At 38.8% G+C, this 17,682-nt stretch overlaps 1 protein-coding gene across 1 annotated transcript in view; it reads left to right on the top strand.

Annotated features, from left to right (window-relative positions):
- The window catches only part of USP24 (ubiquitin specific peptidase 24), a 61,312-nt gene that overhangs the window by 9,772 nt on the left and 33,858 nt on the right, over positions 1-17,682 (top strand). Inside the window, exons 2-17 of the mRNA XM_054285606.1 lie at positions 2,511-2,676; positions 3,643-3,710; positions 5,025-5,168; positions 5,658-5,780; positions 6,654-6,689; positions 7,267-7,332; positions 8,824-8,889; positions 9,698-9,772; positions 10,481-10,639; positions 11,715-11,829; positions 12,343-12,446; positions 13,598-13,705; positions 14,166-14,261; positions 14,351-14,512; positions 16,344-16,451; positions 17,069-17,218. Of these exons, the coding sequence (XP_054141581.1) occupies positions 2,511-2,676; positions 3,643-3,710; positions 5,025-5,168; positions 5,658-5,780; positions 6,654-6,689; positions 7,267-7,332; positions 8,824-8,889; positions 9,698-9,772; positions 10,481-10,639; positions 11,715-11,829; positions 12,343-12,446; positions 13,598-13,705; positions 14,166-14,261; positions 14,351-14,512; positions 16,344-16,451; positions 17,069-17,218 (1,746 nt within the window). The remainder of the gene's footprint in view (positions 1-2,510; positions 2,677-3,642; positions 3,711-5,024; positions 5,169-5,657; positions 5,781-6,653; positions 6,690-7,266; positions 7,333-8,823; positions 8,890-9,697; positions 9,773-10,480; positions 10,640-11,714; positions 11,830-12,342; positions 12,447-13,597; positions 13,706-14,165; positions 14,262-14,350; positions 14,513-16,343; positions 16,452-17,068; positions 17,219-17,682) is intronic.

Raw genomic sequence — 17,682 nt, 5'->3', positions numbered from 1 at the left:
TGCAGAGTGTTCAATTTATTAATGGTTTGGAGGGGAATTTGGGTTTTAAACTGCCTGGGTGTGTGCTTGAGACTGTCACAGGTTTCACAGTCGCTGTGGAGCTATGTGGATGTGATGTGTTCTAAAATTAATACATGAACTTGATACTTTCTGCACATGGTTTTAGTAGCAGAGCACTGTCAAGCAAGAAGCCTCATTGCCTCTAATTCCTGGAAAGTGCCAAAAGCATGCTCCTTCAATGCAAACAGCTCCCATTACTAGAGGGCAATATTCCAAATACCACACTCGTTTTTTGTGTAAAACCCTCTTTTCACTGCTCTGTTGGTAGACTCAATCTAGCAATAGTCCAGATGTGTTCTAAGCATAATTTAGGATAATGTGGGAGCTGAATGCACTGCGAAGAACATGTATTATTTCACTTTTCATGTGAATTTCTGTGTCGCGGACCCTGGCAATCACTTGTGTGGAAACAGGCAACTAATGAGCAGCATTGCTGGGATGCAGATGGGAAAGCAGAGCAAGAAGTGGAGTTTTTCATTTATAGTTGAAGGGGTCTGCATTGCTGTTCTGCACCTCTTTAGATGCCAGTTGCTGTCGCAGCGTTTATTTAATGTGGATGCTTTCCTCCAGGGAATGAAGCAACTGTTGCTCTGCGTCTGTAACATTTGTTGAAATGTTGCTTTCCTTGGCTACAAGTGGAGGCTGAACGGTAGTCCTTGAACACCCAGCAATTGGGTGTTTAAGTTATACTGAGTCTGCTTTTTTTATACTAAAAGTTCATTCCTGCTCTGTTACTGTGAGCACTTTCTTTATAACTGCACACTTGTTTTTCTGTAGGAAATGGTTTTGTTTTCTGTATGTGTTCTTTACAGAAGCTGTATAATTAACAGTTTAATTTCTAAAAAATGCTTCTAGATAATTTCAGTGTCTTTTCATGTAGACCTTCAAACAACCCTTCTCCAGAACCTGAAGTATTTAAACAGGGTGTGATTTGCTAGATGGGAATTATATCAGGCATCCATAATCAGTGCTGGATCAGGTGACCACAGTTTCTGAAGCTGATATTCAGGTCTGCTAAAGTACAACCTCCCATAAAGACAAACTGGGCACAAAGTGTTTAGTAGGGGGTTACAGAAAGGCAGCACTTTATTTCCCAAGCACCAATATGTGTTTTTTTCTGAGCAGTGTTCTGCTCCTATAAATTGTCCTGCTGCTCTGCAGAACGTTAGCAAGTCCAGCCCACGTGCTGTCCATGAACTTTAAAGGTTAAGCTCTGCACAATTGCTGTTCCCTTGGCTTAATAGTTTTGAACCATTATGAAAGTGAATGACACATTTACTTTTTAAAAACAGGTCTAATCCTACAAATAGCAAAGAGCAGTGAGAGAGCTGGAAGCACGCTTGTGTGCATACATTGATTTTGTTCTTGGTATACCATCTCCTCCAGAGTTCAGTTCTTTTAGTTCATTCCTTTCTAGTTGTTCCATTCACTGTCTGGTTTTTAGTTTGGAATGTGTTTCCTGCTTGTCCTTCCTCCCTCCATGTCCCTGGCTTCTTTCTCAGTGGGATCTTGTTACCATCACTTGTTTTCCACTGTCTCTGACAGTGGCTCCTGCTCACTGCCAGGCCTGACCCAGACATTCTGTCCTTTCTCCTGCTGGCTTTGCCTGCTCTTGTGGAGGCAGGGAAAGGCAGTCCATGTGAACTCTTTGACACATTGGGTACCTGGCATCTATGCCAGGTTAAAAAATAAACAAAAGAAAATAAATGAATAACTTGTCTACTCTTTCTTTGGCGCTGCTGGGGCAGTTACCTCATATGGCACTTGGAGGAGAGCAGGGGGTAATTCTGTGTCCTGTACACAGAAATAGCTGCTCTTTAGTGCCCCTAGCAAGGAAACCTGTAAAGCTTAGCTGCAGTCACCTGCTTGCCTTTTCCCTCTTACCTTCCAGAATATTTGCCAGTAACTCATTATGACTTCAGGAGAAGGATAATTGCATTACCTTGTTGGACAACTATATTTGATGTAGGTTTTACTTTAGTAAAAGAAAATCTTGATGTACTGAAACAGTATCCTGTATTTCTAGTGTGATGGAGTGAAATGGATTTACCTTAGAATAAACTATTCCCATATTCTACAGGAGTTGTTGAACAGAGGATTAATGTGCAGATCTATGGAGATCAAAATTTGTACTTTACAGCCTCCCAGGGACTGGAAGTACTTATCACCTGGCTCTAGGATCTGATATGCTATGGAACAAGATTTGCTGCTTAAATTGGCAATTAGTTAGCAATTAGTTATGTAAACATGGTACTTATCACCTCCATGAAATACATCCAGGTATGTAATCCCTTCAATTCAAATTGAAATATTCAATTCTGCTTTGAAAAACACAAGCAGCCTCAGGGTTGAGAATTTGACATGCTTGTTACAAGCACAGCTGCCTTTTCTAAACCCTTTAATGTGTTTAGGAAACTGTTTCGCTTGAACTTTATTTTTTTCACCTGCAGAAAAATGATGAAAATGGGAATTGCTCTGGTGAAGGGATTGAGTTTCCAACAACCAACTTGTATGAGCTGGAGAGCAGAGTTTTGACAGATCACTGGTCCATACCCTACAAGAGGGAGGAGTCTCTAGGCAAGTGCCTAATTGCATCCACCTACCTGGCCAGACTGGGTAAGTTCCCTTTCACAATTGCACAGATTATCTGTTCAGAGGGTGTTGGGCAGTTGTGTCTTTCACTTTAATCTTGCTGCTGTTTTCTTGCACCCTGCACAACAATCACATCTCTGGGAAAGTGTTTAACAGTGAACTGTTCTACCCAATGCTGTAAAAATATCATTGATCTCTTTTCTTTCTCTCTAAAGTAATCTGTTTGCTTAACTTTTTTTTCAAAAAGTGGCACACATGTTTCTTTATGTTCTAATAATTGTGGGAATTACATCTTTTCAGAGCTAAATTACTGACACTTTTTTTTTCCTTGTGCTGGGTGTTTTCCATTCATAAAAGCAAGCTGTCATTTCAGTCCCTGCTGTACCATTCTTGTATAAGTGGTTGCTTTTCACTTTGTATGAGTGAAGTGCTTATATTGCATTACATCTGAATTTGACTCTTCTTATTCAGTACTTTGGCTGGGGTTAAGAGTGTTAGGGAGGCACCACACCCAACAACTGGTGTATAATGAGAGTACAAGATAGATTTTCAGCCATGCCTGATGGCAGACTAAAGGAATGTTGTAATCTCTGGGAAGAATAGAAGTTGTTAAGTGGTGCTGGTTTTTGCTTCTCTGTTAGCAATCTGTGCTAAAAGGCTGTGCTTTAATTTGCTGTTGGTGGGAGGCTGTGAAGCATCAGTAATGTATGAATTGTAAACTCTGAAGTTTACAAGTTACTTATGGTGCTAATAATGCTTGAAAAACCTGTAAAAGGTATTGGGAAATTAATTCTTAGTTCTGAAAGGCAGGTTCTCTCAAATCATGCTTTTTGTGGCTTTAAAAGCATGCTAGTTATGAAGGAACAGTAGCACTTTTGCTACTGCTAATTTGGGTTGGTGTTCCCTCAAATTTGCCACAAGGTCTCTGAGGTCATCTTAAAAAGTAATTTTTTTAAAGTACTGTTAAAAAGAACTCTCTTTTCTGTAAAGGTCTTTCTGATTCTGATGAGAATTGCAAGAGGTTCATGGACAGATGCATGCCTGAAGCATTTAAAAAGGTAAGTAGGTACAGTAGGCCAATTCAGTGTTTCTCTGTGTTGTTCATGGTGGAAATAGTCTTTTGTAATCCACACTTCAGGCAACTACTGAATGGGTTCTTAGATTAAAATCACACTCAAAATATTTTCCTAGATTAAAATCATAGAAATTTAAATTTAAGTCTACAGGGTGCCAGTTCTGTAACTCTGACCAACTTTAGTACTCTGCTTTTTTTCTTTTTTTTTTTTTTTCTCTTAAATGAAGAGCCTCGTAGTAATTACCAGAGCCCAAAGAGAGGTTTGTTCTCAATGCCCTGTGTTTCTCTGGGCTGTTTTGAATTTGCTTTATATAGTTCCCCAAACTAATTGACTTCCCACTAGTCCATCCACTTTAGGTACTGCCTGAATTTCCTGCCCAGAATTTAGTCCATATGTACAAAAACACATACATATCCTTTAAAAAGTTACTTTGTCCTAGTGTTAAAATACTGAGAATATAATTTCATTTAAGGAAGGCAGAAATTAAAGGGAAAAGTTCTTTTCCATTTAATTATCAGGGTACTAATCTTACATACAATTGTTTAACATCACTTGGTGTTTTTTGCATATGAAATAAACAGTGTAGATTGTTCTTCCAAAAGGATAATCTGTAGAAATCTAAGTTCAGGATGTGCTGAATTACAATTTGCTGAAATATTTACAAGAAACTCTATTAATGTTACAAAAAGTGATTGTATTTAAGCTATTAATTTTATCTGCTTCTGTTCAGACACAGCAGAAATTAAATGAATTTGCAGATGGCAGCCAGGTGTCCTTTATAAACAACCATGAAACCAGATTTAAAGAACATGTTTCAGTAGGTGGGAGCAGCATTAAATACCTCTTTCTCCTGCTGCATGTGCTTTGTTTTCCAATAGAAGCTGCTCAAAAAGTGTGAATTGGTAAATGGTTACCTCAGCTGAATCAGTGCAGCTTTATGGCTGCCTGTTTCAAGATTTAATAGTTGTGTGTTCAATCTGCAGACAGAGTCATTTCATAGTGGTTGTTCTTTGCAAAGGTTATAATCTCTCCTAGTGCATGCAAATGGAAAACACTTTGATAGATTTTATTTTCTTTCATAAACTGTGATTTAAGGTGTTCTTCTGCAAAATTACAAATTGAGTTAACTCTTAAGCCATTAGTGCAGAAAGAACATCTGAGAACCACACCAGATAGTGATGAGTGCATTCCAAGGAAACATTTATTCTGAAAAAAGAGTCATTGGAGGTGATAAATTTGTCCTTATTTGTGATTGTGCTCCAACTTTAAAAAAATTGCCCTTTTTTTGCTTGTTAGCTGTTGACATCCAGTGCTGTTCACAAGTGGGGAACTGAAATCCATGAAGGAATCTACAACATGCTCATGCTGCTGGTGGACCTCGTTGCAGAGAGAGTAAAACAAGATCCCATCCCCGTGGGCCTGCTTGGTGTGCTTACAATGGTATTTGACCCTCTGATGCTGTTTTAATATCTGGGTATTTGGCATTTTGTATTTATGCAGCTGATGCTTTTTCCAGCTGTTTAAGTTGTAGCTCATTGTCTTAAAATCTGCAGCCGTTGCTTGCTGCAGGTATTTTACATCCAGTATGCAATTCAGAGGAGTGGGTGCTGTTCAAAACTCCTGAAAACCAGCAGTTTAAAAAAAACATATCACTTTTTTGTCATTTTGCTGTTTGTTTTTTAAGACTGATGCTTTGAGTTCAGTTCTCTGTATGGACCTCTGGCTCACGTGGTTATTTGATATATAAAGGTTTCAAAATGCTTTATATGTTGAGAACTGAGAGGCAGGAGCAGGGGGCTTGTATCCAGCTTTATTTTTTGCTAGATCTTTAACTGTCAGCCAGGAGAATGCTCAGCTAAAACAATTATCAAGATAAGTTTTGAAAGTGGCATAAGGCACCTGTTCATTGCCATGGGCTTTTCTTTGAAGGCATTCAATCCCGACAATGAATATCATTTCAAGAACCGAATGAAGGTGTGCCAGAGAAACTGGGCAGAAGTCTTTGGGGAGGGCAACATGCATGCTGTCTCACCCATATCCACCTTTCAGAAGGTAAGCATAGCCATGCCCTAAAAACTAATTGTAGGGTGGATGTCTTTGTCTCAGACAAGATTATTTGTTTAGTAGGTATTTGTAAGACAAAGTTTAAATATGTCACCACGAATTACTGCAAATAGATGTGGAGTGTGTGTTTGTCTGTAGACATTAATTTGTGCTCTCAAGTTGTTCCAATTCTCTGTTAGAGGCTGCATTTAGAAATGGGTGAACTTTCATGTCTAAAGTAGCACAACAATCTGTGTTTTGCTTTAGACATGAAGCACACAACGGGTGGGTCTGTGTATTTAAGGACTGACATCTGTTTGGTTGTTGAGTGTGAAATGACCAGGATAACTCCAAGTGTTCAGTTCTAGTAGAGAATTCAGGCTTTTCTGACAGCCAAGGATAAAATATCTTCAACTCAAACACACTGGCAAGGAGGCAGTTTTTGAGGTTTGTACTATCTTGTCACAGTTGTTCCAGATGGGTGGGACAAAACAGCATCATGGAGTTGATTTCTCCTTCAGGAAACAAGTTTGTGGCCGTAGAAAGAAAATTCTACATCTGCTGCTTTGGGGAAGTAATGTTCTACAGTGCTATAAATACAGTTGCTTGTGAGTCAGCAGCCACAATGTGATCTGTTGCCACAGCACATGGGCAGTGATGTCAGGCAGAGTCCAAAACAGGATGATGCTCATGAGAGCCAACCAGAGCTCCAGCTACACTTAATACAGGAGCTGTTACAAACCCTGCTTTATTTGTGTAATAGTGCATCCATTTGAGGCGTGGGTTGATGTGCTGAACATGTGTCCAAATGTCTGTTTCAGAAGACAAATGTTTAGCATTGATGTTGCAGCTGCTAATTTGTTCCTATTCTTATTGTTCAAGGAGCCTCATGGGTGGCTGGTGGATCTGGTAAACAGGGTAGGTAAATGTAAACCAGAGTTGTTGTTTGTCACTTGAATTCATTGGTCTTCAGGGGTAATTTCTTCTCCCCACCATTACCTTCCCCTTGTTTTTTCACTCATCACTTTTCTGACAACCACAAAAAAAAATAGTGTGAGATTTTAATCCTGCCTTGTAAAATGTAGCTTGTTGAGTTGCTGCCTTCTCTCCTGAGCACCTTTACCCTAATGTGGTATCTATGACTAGAGGAATTTGAGAGCCCAGCTGAGGCTGCAATCAAAGGTTCCCCAAGGCAAAACTGCCAGTCCAGTCAGCTGTTGCTGTGTGTGGTCTACCTTTCTTCCCTCTGTCCATTTTTACTCAAGACAGAGTTTCTAGCTTGATGCTTACCCTGCTATCATGAATAATTACATTGCATTCCCCAGTGTGTCCCTGCATTCCCATGAAAATATAAAGCTTTGTTTGGATGGGATGTTCCATGGTAAAGGACACTTGTTGGCATCTCAGGAACTGTCAGTGGAATATTTTCTATAATCTTTTATTTAAAAGATAAAATACTGTAATTCACTGTGTAACGCTGATTATTTTATTTCAGTTTGCGGAGTTGGGTGGATTTTCAGCAATTCAGTCCAAACTCAATTCTGAAGATATTGAACTTGGGGTAAGTCCATCTTCTGTCATGACACTTCTCCCTTTCCATTTTACCTTTCATGTCCCTTTTGGCAGTGCTTTTACCTTTTTATTTGGTACCAGAGCAGCACTCCCACAGAGTCCTGGGGAAGTGCTGTCAGGCTGGAGGTCAGGTGAGGTTGTACATAAGAATTCTGACTGAAGAGCAATTAAGACTTCACAGAGAAGAGGAGAAATTAGTGTACCTTGCTGCTAGCATTCAGCCTTCTGGTTAGACATCAATCAAAGTAGTTTTGTTGTATGCTCACCAGTATGTCCCTGGTTTTCTGTTTACTGTACCCATAGCTGCATTTAGCTGCAAGAGAATTGACTTCTGTCATTTATTATAGAAATCACTGTTAAGGAAAAAATCCTTAGGAAGACAGACAGTGTCTAATCCTAAACAACTTTTCAAGAGCAGTGTCTTAAAACTGACTGGTTCAGCAGAGCTAAGCTATTTTTGGTGATGAAGTCTAACTTGGTTAGTTTTAGCTTCCTAACCTATATTCAGGAGACTTCCAATTCTTTCAAGCTTTGGAGAATGAGGAGGCTAAAGGAAAACTATGTCATCTGCAACCTTGTCCCCCAGTATAAAATCAGTCTGCTTCCAGTGACATGCCACTTGGAGGGAATTCAACTTCTTTTCTTGGGGTATTGATATTTTCTGCTTTGTATTGAGATAGATTCATATGTGAGCTTGACAGAAGAGTAAGGAAAACCTTGATATACATGCCAGTTCTGTAATAGAAACTTTGACTTGACTTTGTTTAATGATTAATAATTGCTTGCTTAGGAAGGAAATCTGGGTCAACATCATTAATCTGGGCCTTGGATTGCATTGCTGCACACTCAGTTCCACAATTCTTGATCCAGTGTGAAAAGAAACTGATTTTGATATTATTTATTGGCAAACAAATGCTTTTATACATTTAATTTCTTGACGATAGATACCACTTTAAAATCATGCATTGAAGAGATCTTGACATGTATATGACACATTTACAAAAGCTTTCTCCCACGTATTGCTTTGGGAAAGAAATTTGCCATATGGCTTTAACCTTAAATTTTGCATTCACACTTTTGATTGCTGTAGAGAGCAAGCAAAATGTGATATGTTCCTTTCCGTCTGTTTATTTCTGTGACTGAAACAGGATCTGTCAGAGAACACTGAACAGAGTGATGAGAGGACCAAGATTAGTGAAAACTGGGAAGGCATTTTTTATTTCAGACAAAAATATGTAACACATACTGTATGCCATATATAATACATAGCACATACTCTGCTGCGTGCCATAGAGTAAATCTTTCTGAAACCATGTGTTGTTGTAAAAGACTTGCACACCAAAAACAATCATAGCAAGTGACTGGAAATACATAATATAAATTATACTTGTTCACCTTTATTTGATTTTTAAGCTATAGATTACTAACTATGAAAAGTTTCCTTAAATATGCATCTCAATACTTGCTGTCTTGTTTTCAGGCAATCTCTGCATTAGTTCAACCATTTGGAGTTTGTGCAGAATATCTTAACTCTTCAGTAGTACAGGTAAAATGTCTTTGTTATGACTTGTAAGAGGACTGAAAATTAATTTCCGACTGTGTTGGTGTGAAACTGGTGACTAATTTGAAAAGCCTTCAAACCTCACGTTGCAGAAAGTACAAGAACCATTTTGAGCACGCTGAGGTGATGAGTAAAGGGCTCAGGCAATGTTCAGATTCGTTTTCCAAGCAATTATCTGTAGTCATGTATCTACATCTGCAGCAGTGAGAGGCTTTACCACTGCTATTAGTAAGCTTCAGCAGTAGAAGCCATGTGGGGAAAGAATCCAGCCTGAAGGATGAATTTTGCTTTCAGTTTAACTTTCTGGCTGAGATGAAGGACATGGATATGAGAGTTTACACTGCAAAAATTGTGGTACAGGAAAAAAATTCACCAGGATCTCTTTGTATGTGCAGATGTACTCCAGGCTTCACTCCTGCCCTCACCACCAAGAACTGTTGACTTAAGTGACTGAAAGACTTTATTTGAAGAGGATGTAGTTTAGAAGCCCCTGGGAGTAAGAGAGGCACATGCAGCTAATATCTGATGTGTTTTTAGAGGTCAATTGGTGTATCTGTATTTGCAAATCTGCATTACAGTGGTCTGAAATGGGTTCTTACTCTAATTGCTTTTTATTTTCCTGGACATAGCTACCAGGATAGCTTTATCTTTGTTGTAGGTGTTGCTTTATCTCTAAGGCAGTAGTGAGCTTTCAGCTAAGTATTTCCTTTTGCTGCAGTCACGTCTTTTGAGTAATGCAATTGATTTCAGGAAGCATTAAAATGATTGTCATGTCTTTTCTCACGTTCTTTAGCCCATGCTGGATCCAGTCATTCATAAAATGATTAAATATGTACAGAATGTAGAAGAGAAGGACTTGAAAGACAAGGTAATGTTTTACATATTAAATATTTAGGAATAACTTCCTGCGTGTCTTGGAAATGCTGTCAGTGTAAATTAGAACAATAGCTTTCTTCTCACTGGCAGCAATACAGCTTGTTCTGAATTCTGACTGACTTAGTGAAAATGCATTTATCCAATTCCATTCAATACCCTTTTCAGTAACTATCCGGTTTATGACCCTTTCTTAAATATTTTTCTGCTGTTGCTAACAATTTTTTTGTTTTGTTTGTCCCCTTGTGCAGCAGCTTCTCTGACTCAAAGATATTTACGGACCTGCAGTCTGTTAAATTCATATTACTGTTGCAATAGCTTCTGAGAATTTGGTAGCAAAATGTCTTGTGTAACTTATGGCTACTTCCTGCATTACCCTGAATTTGGCATTCAGTTCTGTTAAATTGTGTTGGCTTTTTGCTTAGTTATAAATAGTTAATTTTAAACAAGAAAGTATCCATAGAATGTTGAACCAAAGGAGAGCAATTTACCAAATCTAAAGCTTTAACCAGAGGTTTCATTATCTTAAAATTTCTACTGTACAAGCAATACTTTCATTTCTACCAGGTATTGTGTTTTGATTAACCAGTCTGTTTGGTTAATTAGCTTGGTTATTCTTTGTGAGTCACTGACACCCGTAGCAGAATAGCAAAAATACCAATGGCTCTGTTTGTCCCTTTTTTGTTTTTTTTGTTTCAAACAGAGGCTGGTGAGTATCCCTGAGCTCCTGTCTGGGATCAAACTGCTGTGTATGCGCTTCCAGCCTGACCTGGTCACGGCGGTCGATGACTTGCGGCTGGACATTCTGCTGCGCATGTTGAAATCCCCCCACTTCAGTGCAAAAATGAACTCCCTCAAAGAGGTAGGTCGGCTTTTTGTCTGGCTCTGTGTGTGCACATGAGCATGGGTTTGGGTAGGATGGGTTGTTAATAAGCCACTGAAACCACAGCCTTAAGTAAAGAGCTGGTGCAATATCTCCTTGCAAGTTGTGTTGCCTTAGCAAAAGCTCGGTTCAAAATAAACACCAAAACAAGTTAATGTAACAGGAGTTGTTTATAGCATCAGTAGCCACTGCAAGGCCTCCCAGTTAGACACAGTTTGAGAAGTGCACTATTCTAAGAAATGTAATTTTGGATTGATTTATGAGCAGTGGTCTATGCTATTCACTGAATATTCACTCTGGGATAATGCTGAGCATCCTGAGGTATATTCCATTTTTCTTCTTTCACTGAGAGGAAACAGAAAAAAAACCAAATGGGACTTACAACCTGTATTGATGTTTCAGTCCACTCATATCATGTCATTACACTACATAATTGTACTATTTTATATTGTATTTTTTATTACAGTGGACACTGTAGTGTTTCAGAGCCCATCTTTGCTGCTTTTTTCCTTCTCTACTTATGAGACTATTGAGATGTTAAACTCATTGCTGTTTGGTTCTTAATCATAAATGCTGTGTATCTGTGGTGAATTTATAAAAGTGCAGCTTTTGAAGATTTTAGCAGAAATGTGCTTTTTCTCCCTCGAGTGAGGAGCCTGTATCAGTTCAGTATTGGATAAAAAGTAGGACACTGATTTGAGTGTAACAAGCAGAAGCCTGAGATAACCTACTTCTGGCATATCTGTAGAAAGATACCTGGCAGCACAGGCCAGCTTTTCTGTGTCAGACTGAGAATAAGATTCTGCTGCATCAGAGACTGATGACATGGTGTTTCTGGTTAGGAATTTGCCTTTAAAGAACTTATTAAAAAACAAAAAGTTAAAAAGCCAACACCCTGCAAAAAACAACCAACCTAAAAAATCCCAAACACCTTCTGTACTCAAAATATTGCAGGATTCACACTTCATCATGAGCCTTTTTGAATAGATTTCGCTGTATGTGTGTGATGCAGGTGGGAATTCTCTGTTAAAATCTTACATTTTGCAATTTTTAGGTAACAAAATTAATAGAAGACAGCACTGTGTCCAAGTCAGTGAAGAATGCAATAGACACAGACCGACTGCTGAATTGGCTTGTGGAGAATTCAGTCCTGTCAATTGCTCTGGAAGGTAAGAACTCTCCCAATGCCTTTTGGCACATGCTTTAAATGACTTAAATTTTAAAAACTCATCTCTCCCTTTCAATACACTTTAATGAGCATTATTAACCAGAATTCAAGGGTTTTGTTGTCTCCAAAATAAAGTAAAATCCTGCAAATTCTGTAACTATCATCTTGTCCTCTGTTTGACATCTGTGCAGATGTCTTCTGCTGTACTTGGGGTTTTTTACTCAAAGTTTTTCTATGGTTAGCCTCTAAAAAAGACAGAAAAGAGGTGTTTTTCTCCTCAAGTAGTAACATTCTGTAGGAGTACTATCAGATGTATGAAGCAAAACAAAATAAAAATGGAAACAGCCTTGTTCTTTTTCTTTGTACTGAGACTTATCTGTAACAGTAAAGAAAGACCTTCCAAATGAAGATAGCTTTGTTCTCTCTTCTAAAATAATTAGTTCTTTTCTATAAAATTAATGTATTTAATATTGTTTGAAATGCATTTATTGAGTTGCCTTTCTTTGTTTCACAGGTAATATAGACCAAGCACAATACTGTGATCGTATAAAGGGAATTATTGAACTGCTGGGCAGCAAATTATCTTTAGATGAGCTCACTAAAATTTGGAAAATTCAGGTAAGCAGTCAAGACTAGGCAAGTGCTTTTAGACTGCCCTACAAACAAACATTCAAATTAAGGGATTTTTAAAAATAATCTATACATCTCTATTGCAGTGTGGAGATGTTGAAATTTTAGCAGTATAATTAATGCAAAGATTTCCTTCTACTTCTTCCTTTACCATGTAAAATCTATTATTCTGGAAATTTCTTGTATCACAGCTGCTGAATCCTGTGATGAAGTTCAGTTCTTTGCAACAAGTGTTAAGGGACTCCAAAAGTATTTGACTTGGCATAAAGAGGTTGTCAGAGGTTTCACACCTGAAACAGGTGACAGGAATATTTGTCTAGACCAAACTAAGATATTAATGTTTGTGGCTGGAGGTATGGACTTAAAGTCAGAGTGTGACTTTAAAGAGAGTGGGCTCCATTCTCATTTACCTTCCTGTACAGACATATAATTGACTGACAAGTCATCTTTTGGCCTTCACTTTAAGGATATTCAGTTTATTTCTGTGTGGGGAAGGTGGTTTGAGTGTTTATGTAAGTGACCCATGGAAACTTTGACAAGAAACTTATCTTCCACTGCAGGAAATGGTTTTCTTCTCTGTGCAAATGTTGATATTTTAGACTAAACTCATTGAACACTGTCAGGTCTGCAGTTTGTGTGGCATGGTAGCAAGCCTTTCATGCTTAGCAAAGTTGAAATGTGATTCTAGCTCCCTCACTTTTATTCTTTAATAAAAAGCAATACTTCCTCCCCCTCTCTGGCTGTTGTTACCATGGTGCTCCCATGTGTGTGGGAGGAGATTTTGTATTGCTCATTTTTGAGTAAAGCCTGGAAGAGTTTCAAAGATTCAACACCTCACACGTGAACCTCACCAAGCAATAGAAAAGGTGATGTTTGTACTGCTGCCACTGCAGCAGCTTAAAGCTGCTGTAATGATGGCAGACTTGTAGTTTCCTGCTTTAGAATTAATTCCAAAGACTTCTCAGCCAGGGAAATGAGGAGCACAGACAGTTTACTCTGAACTTTTATGTTTCTACCATGTCAAAAGCTGCTATTCTCACTCATTAGTGTGAATAATGCTAGGATAATGCTTACATGAAGGTTTTTCTCTGGCTTGTTTGGGTTGAAGACCTACCTTCTTGTGTTTTCCTCCTTTTCAGTCAGGACAGTCCTCCACTGTGATTGAGAACATACACACCATTATTGCTGCAGCTGCTGTGAAGTTTAGCTCTGACCAGCTCAATCATTTATTTGTTCTAATCCAAAAGGTAAGTTTTCACATGAATTTACCTTCCTTAGGAAGAGAATTGATGAGATGTGCTTGTGCATCCAGCCTACTGAAAGACAGATACCTTGAATACATTTGTATTTTCTATATAAATGTAACATTTGCTATTAAAAAACACTTAACTTTTATGTTAACCCAGAAGCCTTATCTGCTACTGTTTTGCTAATTGACTTGGATTTTAAGCACATTAGATAGCCAGTCCTAAGGGACTTAAAGTGAGATTTTATTATTATATTTAATCCCTAATGGAATTTAAAAAAGAGTTGAGCAAATTAGTGCTGTAACTCCCAGCAACAGAAATAAGGAAATACTTACGGTAGAAACATACTTGTTTGTATTTTGATTTTCCTGCAGTAAAGCAATTGTGGGTTATATTTTTGTGTACACTTGAGATGTAACACCTGATAAGATGCTCTAACCTTGATTTCTCTGCTGTGCAGAGCTGGGAGACAGAGAGTGACCGAGTGAGGCAGAAGCTGCTGAGCCTCATTGGGCGCATTGGCCGAGAAGCACGAGTGGAAACAACCACTGGCAAGGCAAGGGGATGGTTTTCCTTTGATTTGTTAAATGTAGAGTAGCCTCTGTACTCCCTAGGTCCTGGCTATCCTTGCCCTTCTTCCTGCAGGTTCTGGAGGTACTTTGGGAGCTGGCTCATCTTCCAACGTTACCGTGTAGTCTTATCCAGCAGGCCTTGGAGGAACACCTGACAATCCTCAGTGATGCTTATGCAGTGAAAGAGGCAATCAAAAGGAGCTACATCATCAAATGCATAGAGGATATCAAGAGGGTTGGTTTATTATTTTATCTTTTCCAAAATGAAATTTTATCTAGCCTCGATGTTGCCCTTTTCTTTCAAGATGCACAAATTGTGTGTCCCATCTGTAAGTTCTTACCTTGGGGAGTCCTCGAGAGGGGTAGGCTTTGTGTGAGCCACTTTGTTGATCCTGAGACTCATAGTAAGTCTCTTGCCTTTGTTTTAAGCAAATTTTCAGCACAAGGAGTGATCAGTTTATGGGAAACTACCGGGATGGGCCCAAGGTTAGAATTTGCAAATGGAACCACTGTAAAGGTATGTCAGTATTTTAACTGTCCCTTTCATGTGAAAGCCTAGATTAGTTTATTTTGAGTAAAGCATGTGTTCTGGCATGACCATTAAGTCTCAAAATGCAAATCAATATTTCAATTGTAGTAGTTTTGTATTTTAGTAAAATACTTAACTCTTTTCCTGTAACATAAAGAAGCCATTCCCAGAGCTGCCTGTACTGTTTCCTGGCAGCAGCAGAGATGTGCATGGCTTAAAAGACTGCATATATTCCCTCCTGCACTGTTCACATAGCAGGCAGTTTTTCTTCAGGCCTGCAGGAATGCTCTTGTCTTCTTTTTTCAGCTTGAAGTATGCTGTAAATAAAGGAAAAGGCTTGTACTTTAATGTTCATTTCTTTAATGATAAATTAGGTTTTGTCTGTGTTGCAGCATCTGTAGGGGATTTTAGATGTTTAGGAGGTATAGTATGTTGGTTCTTGATATTGATCACACTTCTGTGTGTGTTCATGAATATGAATTTCAAATCTTGGGTTCTCAATATCTGAAAGTTGTACTTTTTTTTTTTTTCTTTTGGATCTTCTCTTATGCTTTCTTAATCTTATTCCTTTTAATTATATTCTGGCAAGGGCTTTTACATAGGTGCTGCAGTGGGAAACATTAACAAAAGCTGTGATTGTAAACTAGAAGGAATTGGGGTAAATATACAGCAGACTTTCAAGATGCATGGTGTTCTTATTTCCCTTTATTAGGGAAATGAAGACATAAACTAGGAGGGAACATAATGTCAAGGCAGCTTTCTCAAATTTGTGAGGGAGTCTTCAGTGGAGAGCTCTGTTATGGTTAGGTTCCTTCAGCCTCTCTGAGTATGTAGGTGGTATTTGGGTGTTGTCAGTGTTTAAACCAGACACCACTTCTCTGAACAAGCAACCTCAGTGCTGGTCTGTGTGGTCAAACTTTACAGAAAATGAAGCCTCCCAGAAAAGTGATGAGCAGTTCTAAAAATGAGGTAGGAGGGTTATTCTTTGTAGGTTCTCTTTCAAAATGCAGCTTAAGTATCCTTTGCTTCCTATCAGGGAGCTGCTTGCAGCACCAATCAGAAATTTCTTGTCTCTTAAGCCTCAGTAGTATTTGAAATGCTTTCTTCTATTGCTCTTCCTTTAGCAGTGACACCATTTGGCTGGATTTGCCCTTTTATGCCCTTTTAGACCTGTTTAATCTCCCATAATTGAGGAAGGTGGTGGTTATCATCTCTCCCTGGTGCAGCTGAGCTCTTTTTGGCTACTTAATTTGCATGTTCTCTAGCGAGGAGCTGGCACTTTGGGCTTAATAATAGGGATAGCAAAATGGCATATGTGTTTATCAAGGGACTTCTTGTAGAAAGTGAAGAAGGGCACTTTGAGTGTGTTTGAAAAGAGAGGAGGAACAAGTATCTGAAGCCAGCAGATGTGGTAGCTGTTCTTTGGAAACAGCAGCCTTAACAGATATCATTAGGCTTCCAGGAGTCTGAGAGAAAGGTTAATCTGTTGTTGAGCACATACCAGATGTGTAATTGTTTTTACCTTTCCTGCTGCCAGTCGTCCCAGCACAATAATCCCCAGTTTGTGTGGGTGGTGCCAGCCCTGCGTCAGCTCCACGAAATCACGCGGTCGTTTATTAAGCAAACTTACCAAAAACAAGACAAGGTAAGGCTATATGCTGGCAAGATTGTTGAAACTTTTGTTGTGTCTGTGTAGCTCGGCCAAACATGGAAGTTTGAATTTAGGAAAAAAAAATAATTAGCTAATAAACATTTTAAAAGTAGTTTAGTGATGTAACATAAACAAGCTGTTGGAGTAGAGGTGCTGTGCTGTCCCTTTGTGAGTGTGTGTTAGTGCATGTATAAATCTGTTTGCTGTGTCAGGACTAATTTGTTTTATTCTCAGCTTTTTGTAGAATAATTAACAGGCATGTTTGTGTTAAGAAATGAACAATGGCTAATGTTTAGACCAACTGCTTTGTAATTGAATTGACATTGACTCTTGGAAAACAGACTAAACTACCAGCAGTCATGTGTGCTGTAGAGTGGCTGTGTGGAGGTGTGGGACTCTGCAATTTGCAGCACTTGTGTTTCAGCACAAGCTGAAAACACCAGCATCAGGGGGGTTGGGTGCTTGGAGGGGGAACAGCTGACTCTGAGTGGGGGTACATGACTCCTTCTGGTAAGAGATGTGCGTCTGTAGAAGAGCAAATTGCTGTATGCACATCCCTGTTTAACCATCGCTTTAAAACCATCTTTCCTCTCTTTTCTTTTATTGCCAAGAGCATTATTCAAGATTTAAAGAAAAACTTTGAAATAGTGAAGCTGGTGACAGGAAGCTTGATATCCTGTCACCGTTTGGCTGCATCTGTGGCAGGCCCAGGAGGGCTGGTGGGAGCAACACTGGTGGATGGACGATACACCTACCGGGAGGTACCGCATTTCTTTACCTTCTTACTTCATTTTTGAAATTCACTAGTGAATAATTAATCTAGTTTTTATTTATAGTTCTACTACTTTTATATGAAGGCTTGTTGTACCCTTGTTATTATATAGAATAAAGTTCTGTAAACATGACACAAAATTACAAAATTCCTTAGCAAAATTTCTACCTGGTGAAAAGTAGATCTCGCCATCCTATGATCTGTTGTTGCCAAGCCTGTGCAGTTTCCAGCTTCTTCACCAGCTTCAGTTGCTGGTAGAGGTGATACCCTTGAGTGTGTTGTGAAGCTTTTAATACCTGCAACAGATTTGCTAATTAGCACATAGAAGCCACACACAAAAATAGCAGATTTTTGCTAATCCTTTGATAATTATTTTTTTCACGCTAGTTTTGATTTAGCATCAAATAATATCACCACCAGCAAAGTAAGAGCAAATCCAAGGAGACTTCAGTG

Source organism: Melozone crissalis, unplaced genomic scaffold (genome assembly GCF_028551555.1).
Source record: "Melozone crissalis strain CALT ecotype California unplaced genomic scaffold, PUWL_Pcris_2 ptg000045l_1, whole genome shotgun sequence".
NCBI classification, from domain to species: Eukaryota; Metazoa; Chordata; class Aves; order Passeriformes; family Passerellidae; genus Melozone; species Melozone crissalis.
The sequence above is the reverse complement of the archived record's forward strand: the minus strand, read 5'-3'. Positions and strand labels throughout refer to the sequence as shown.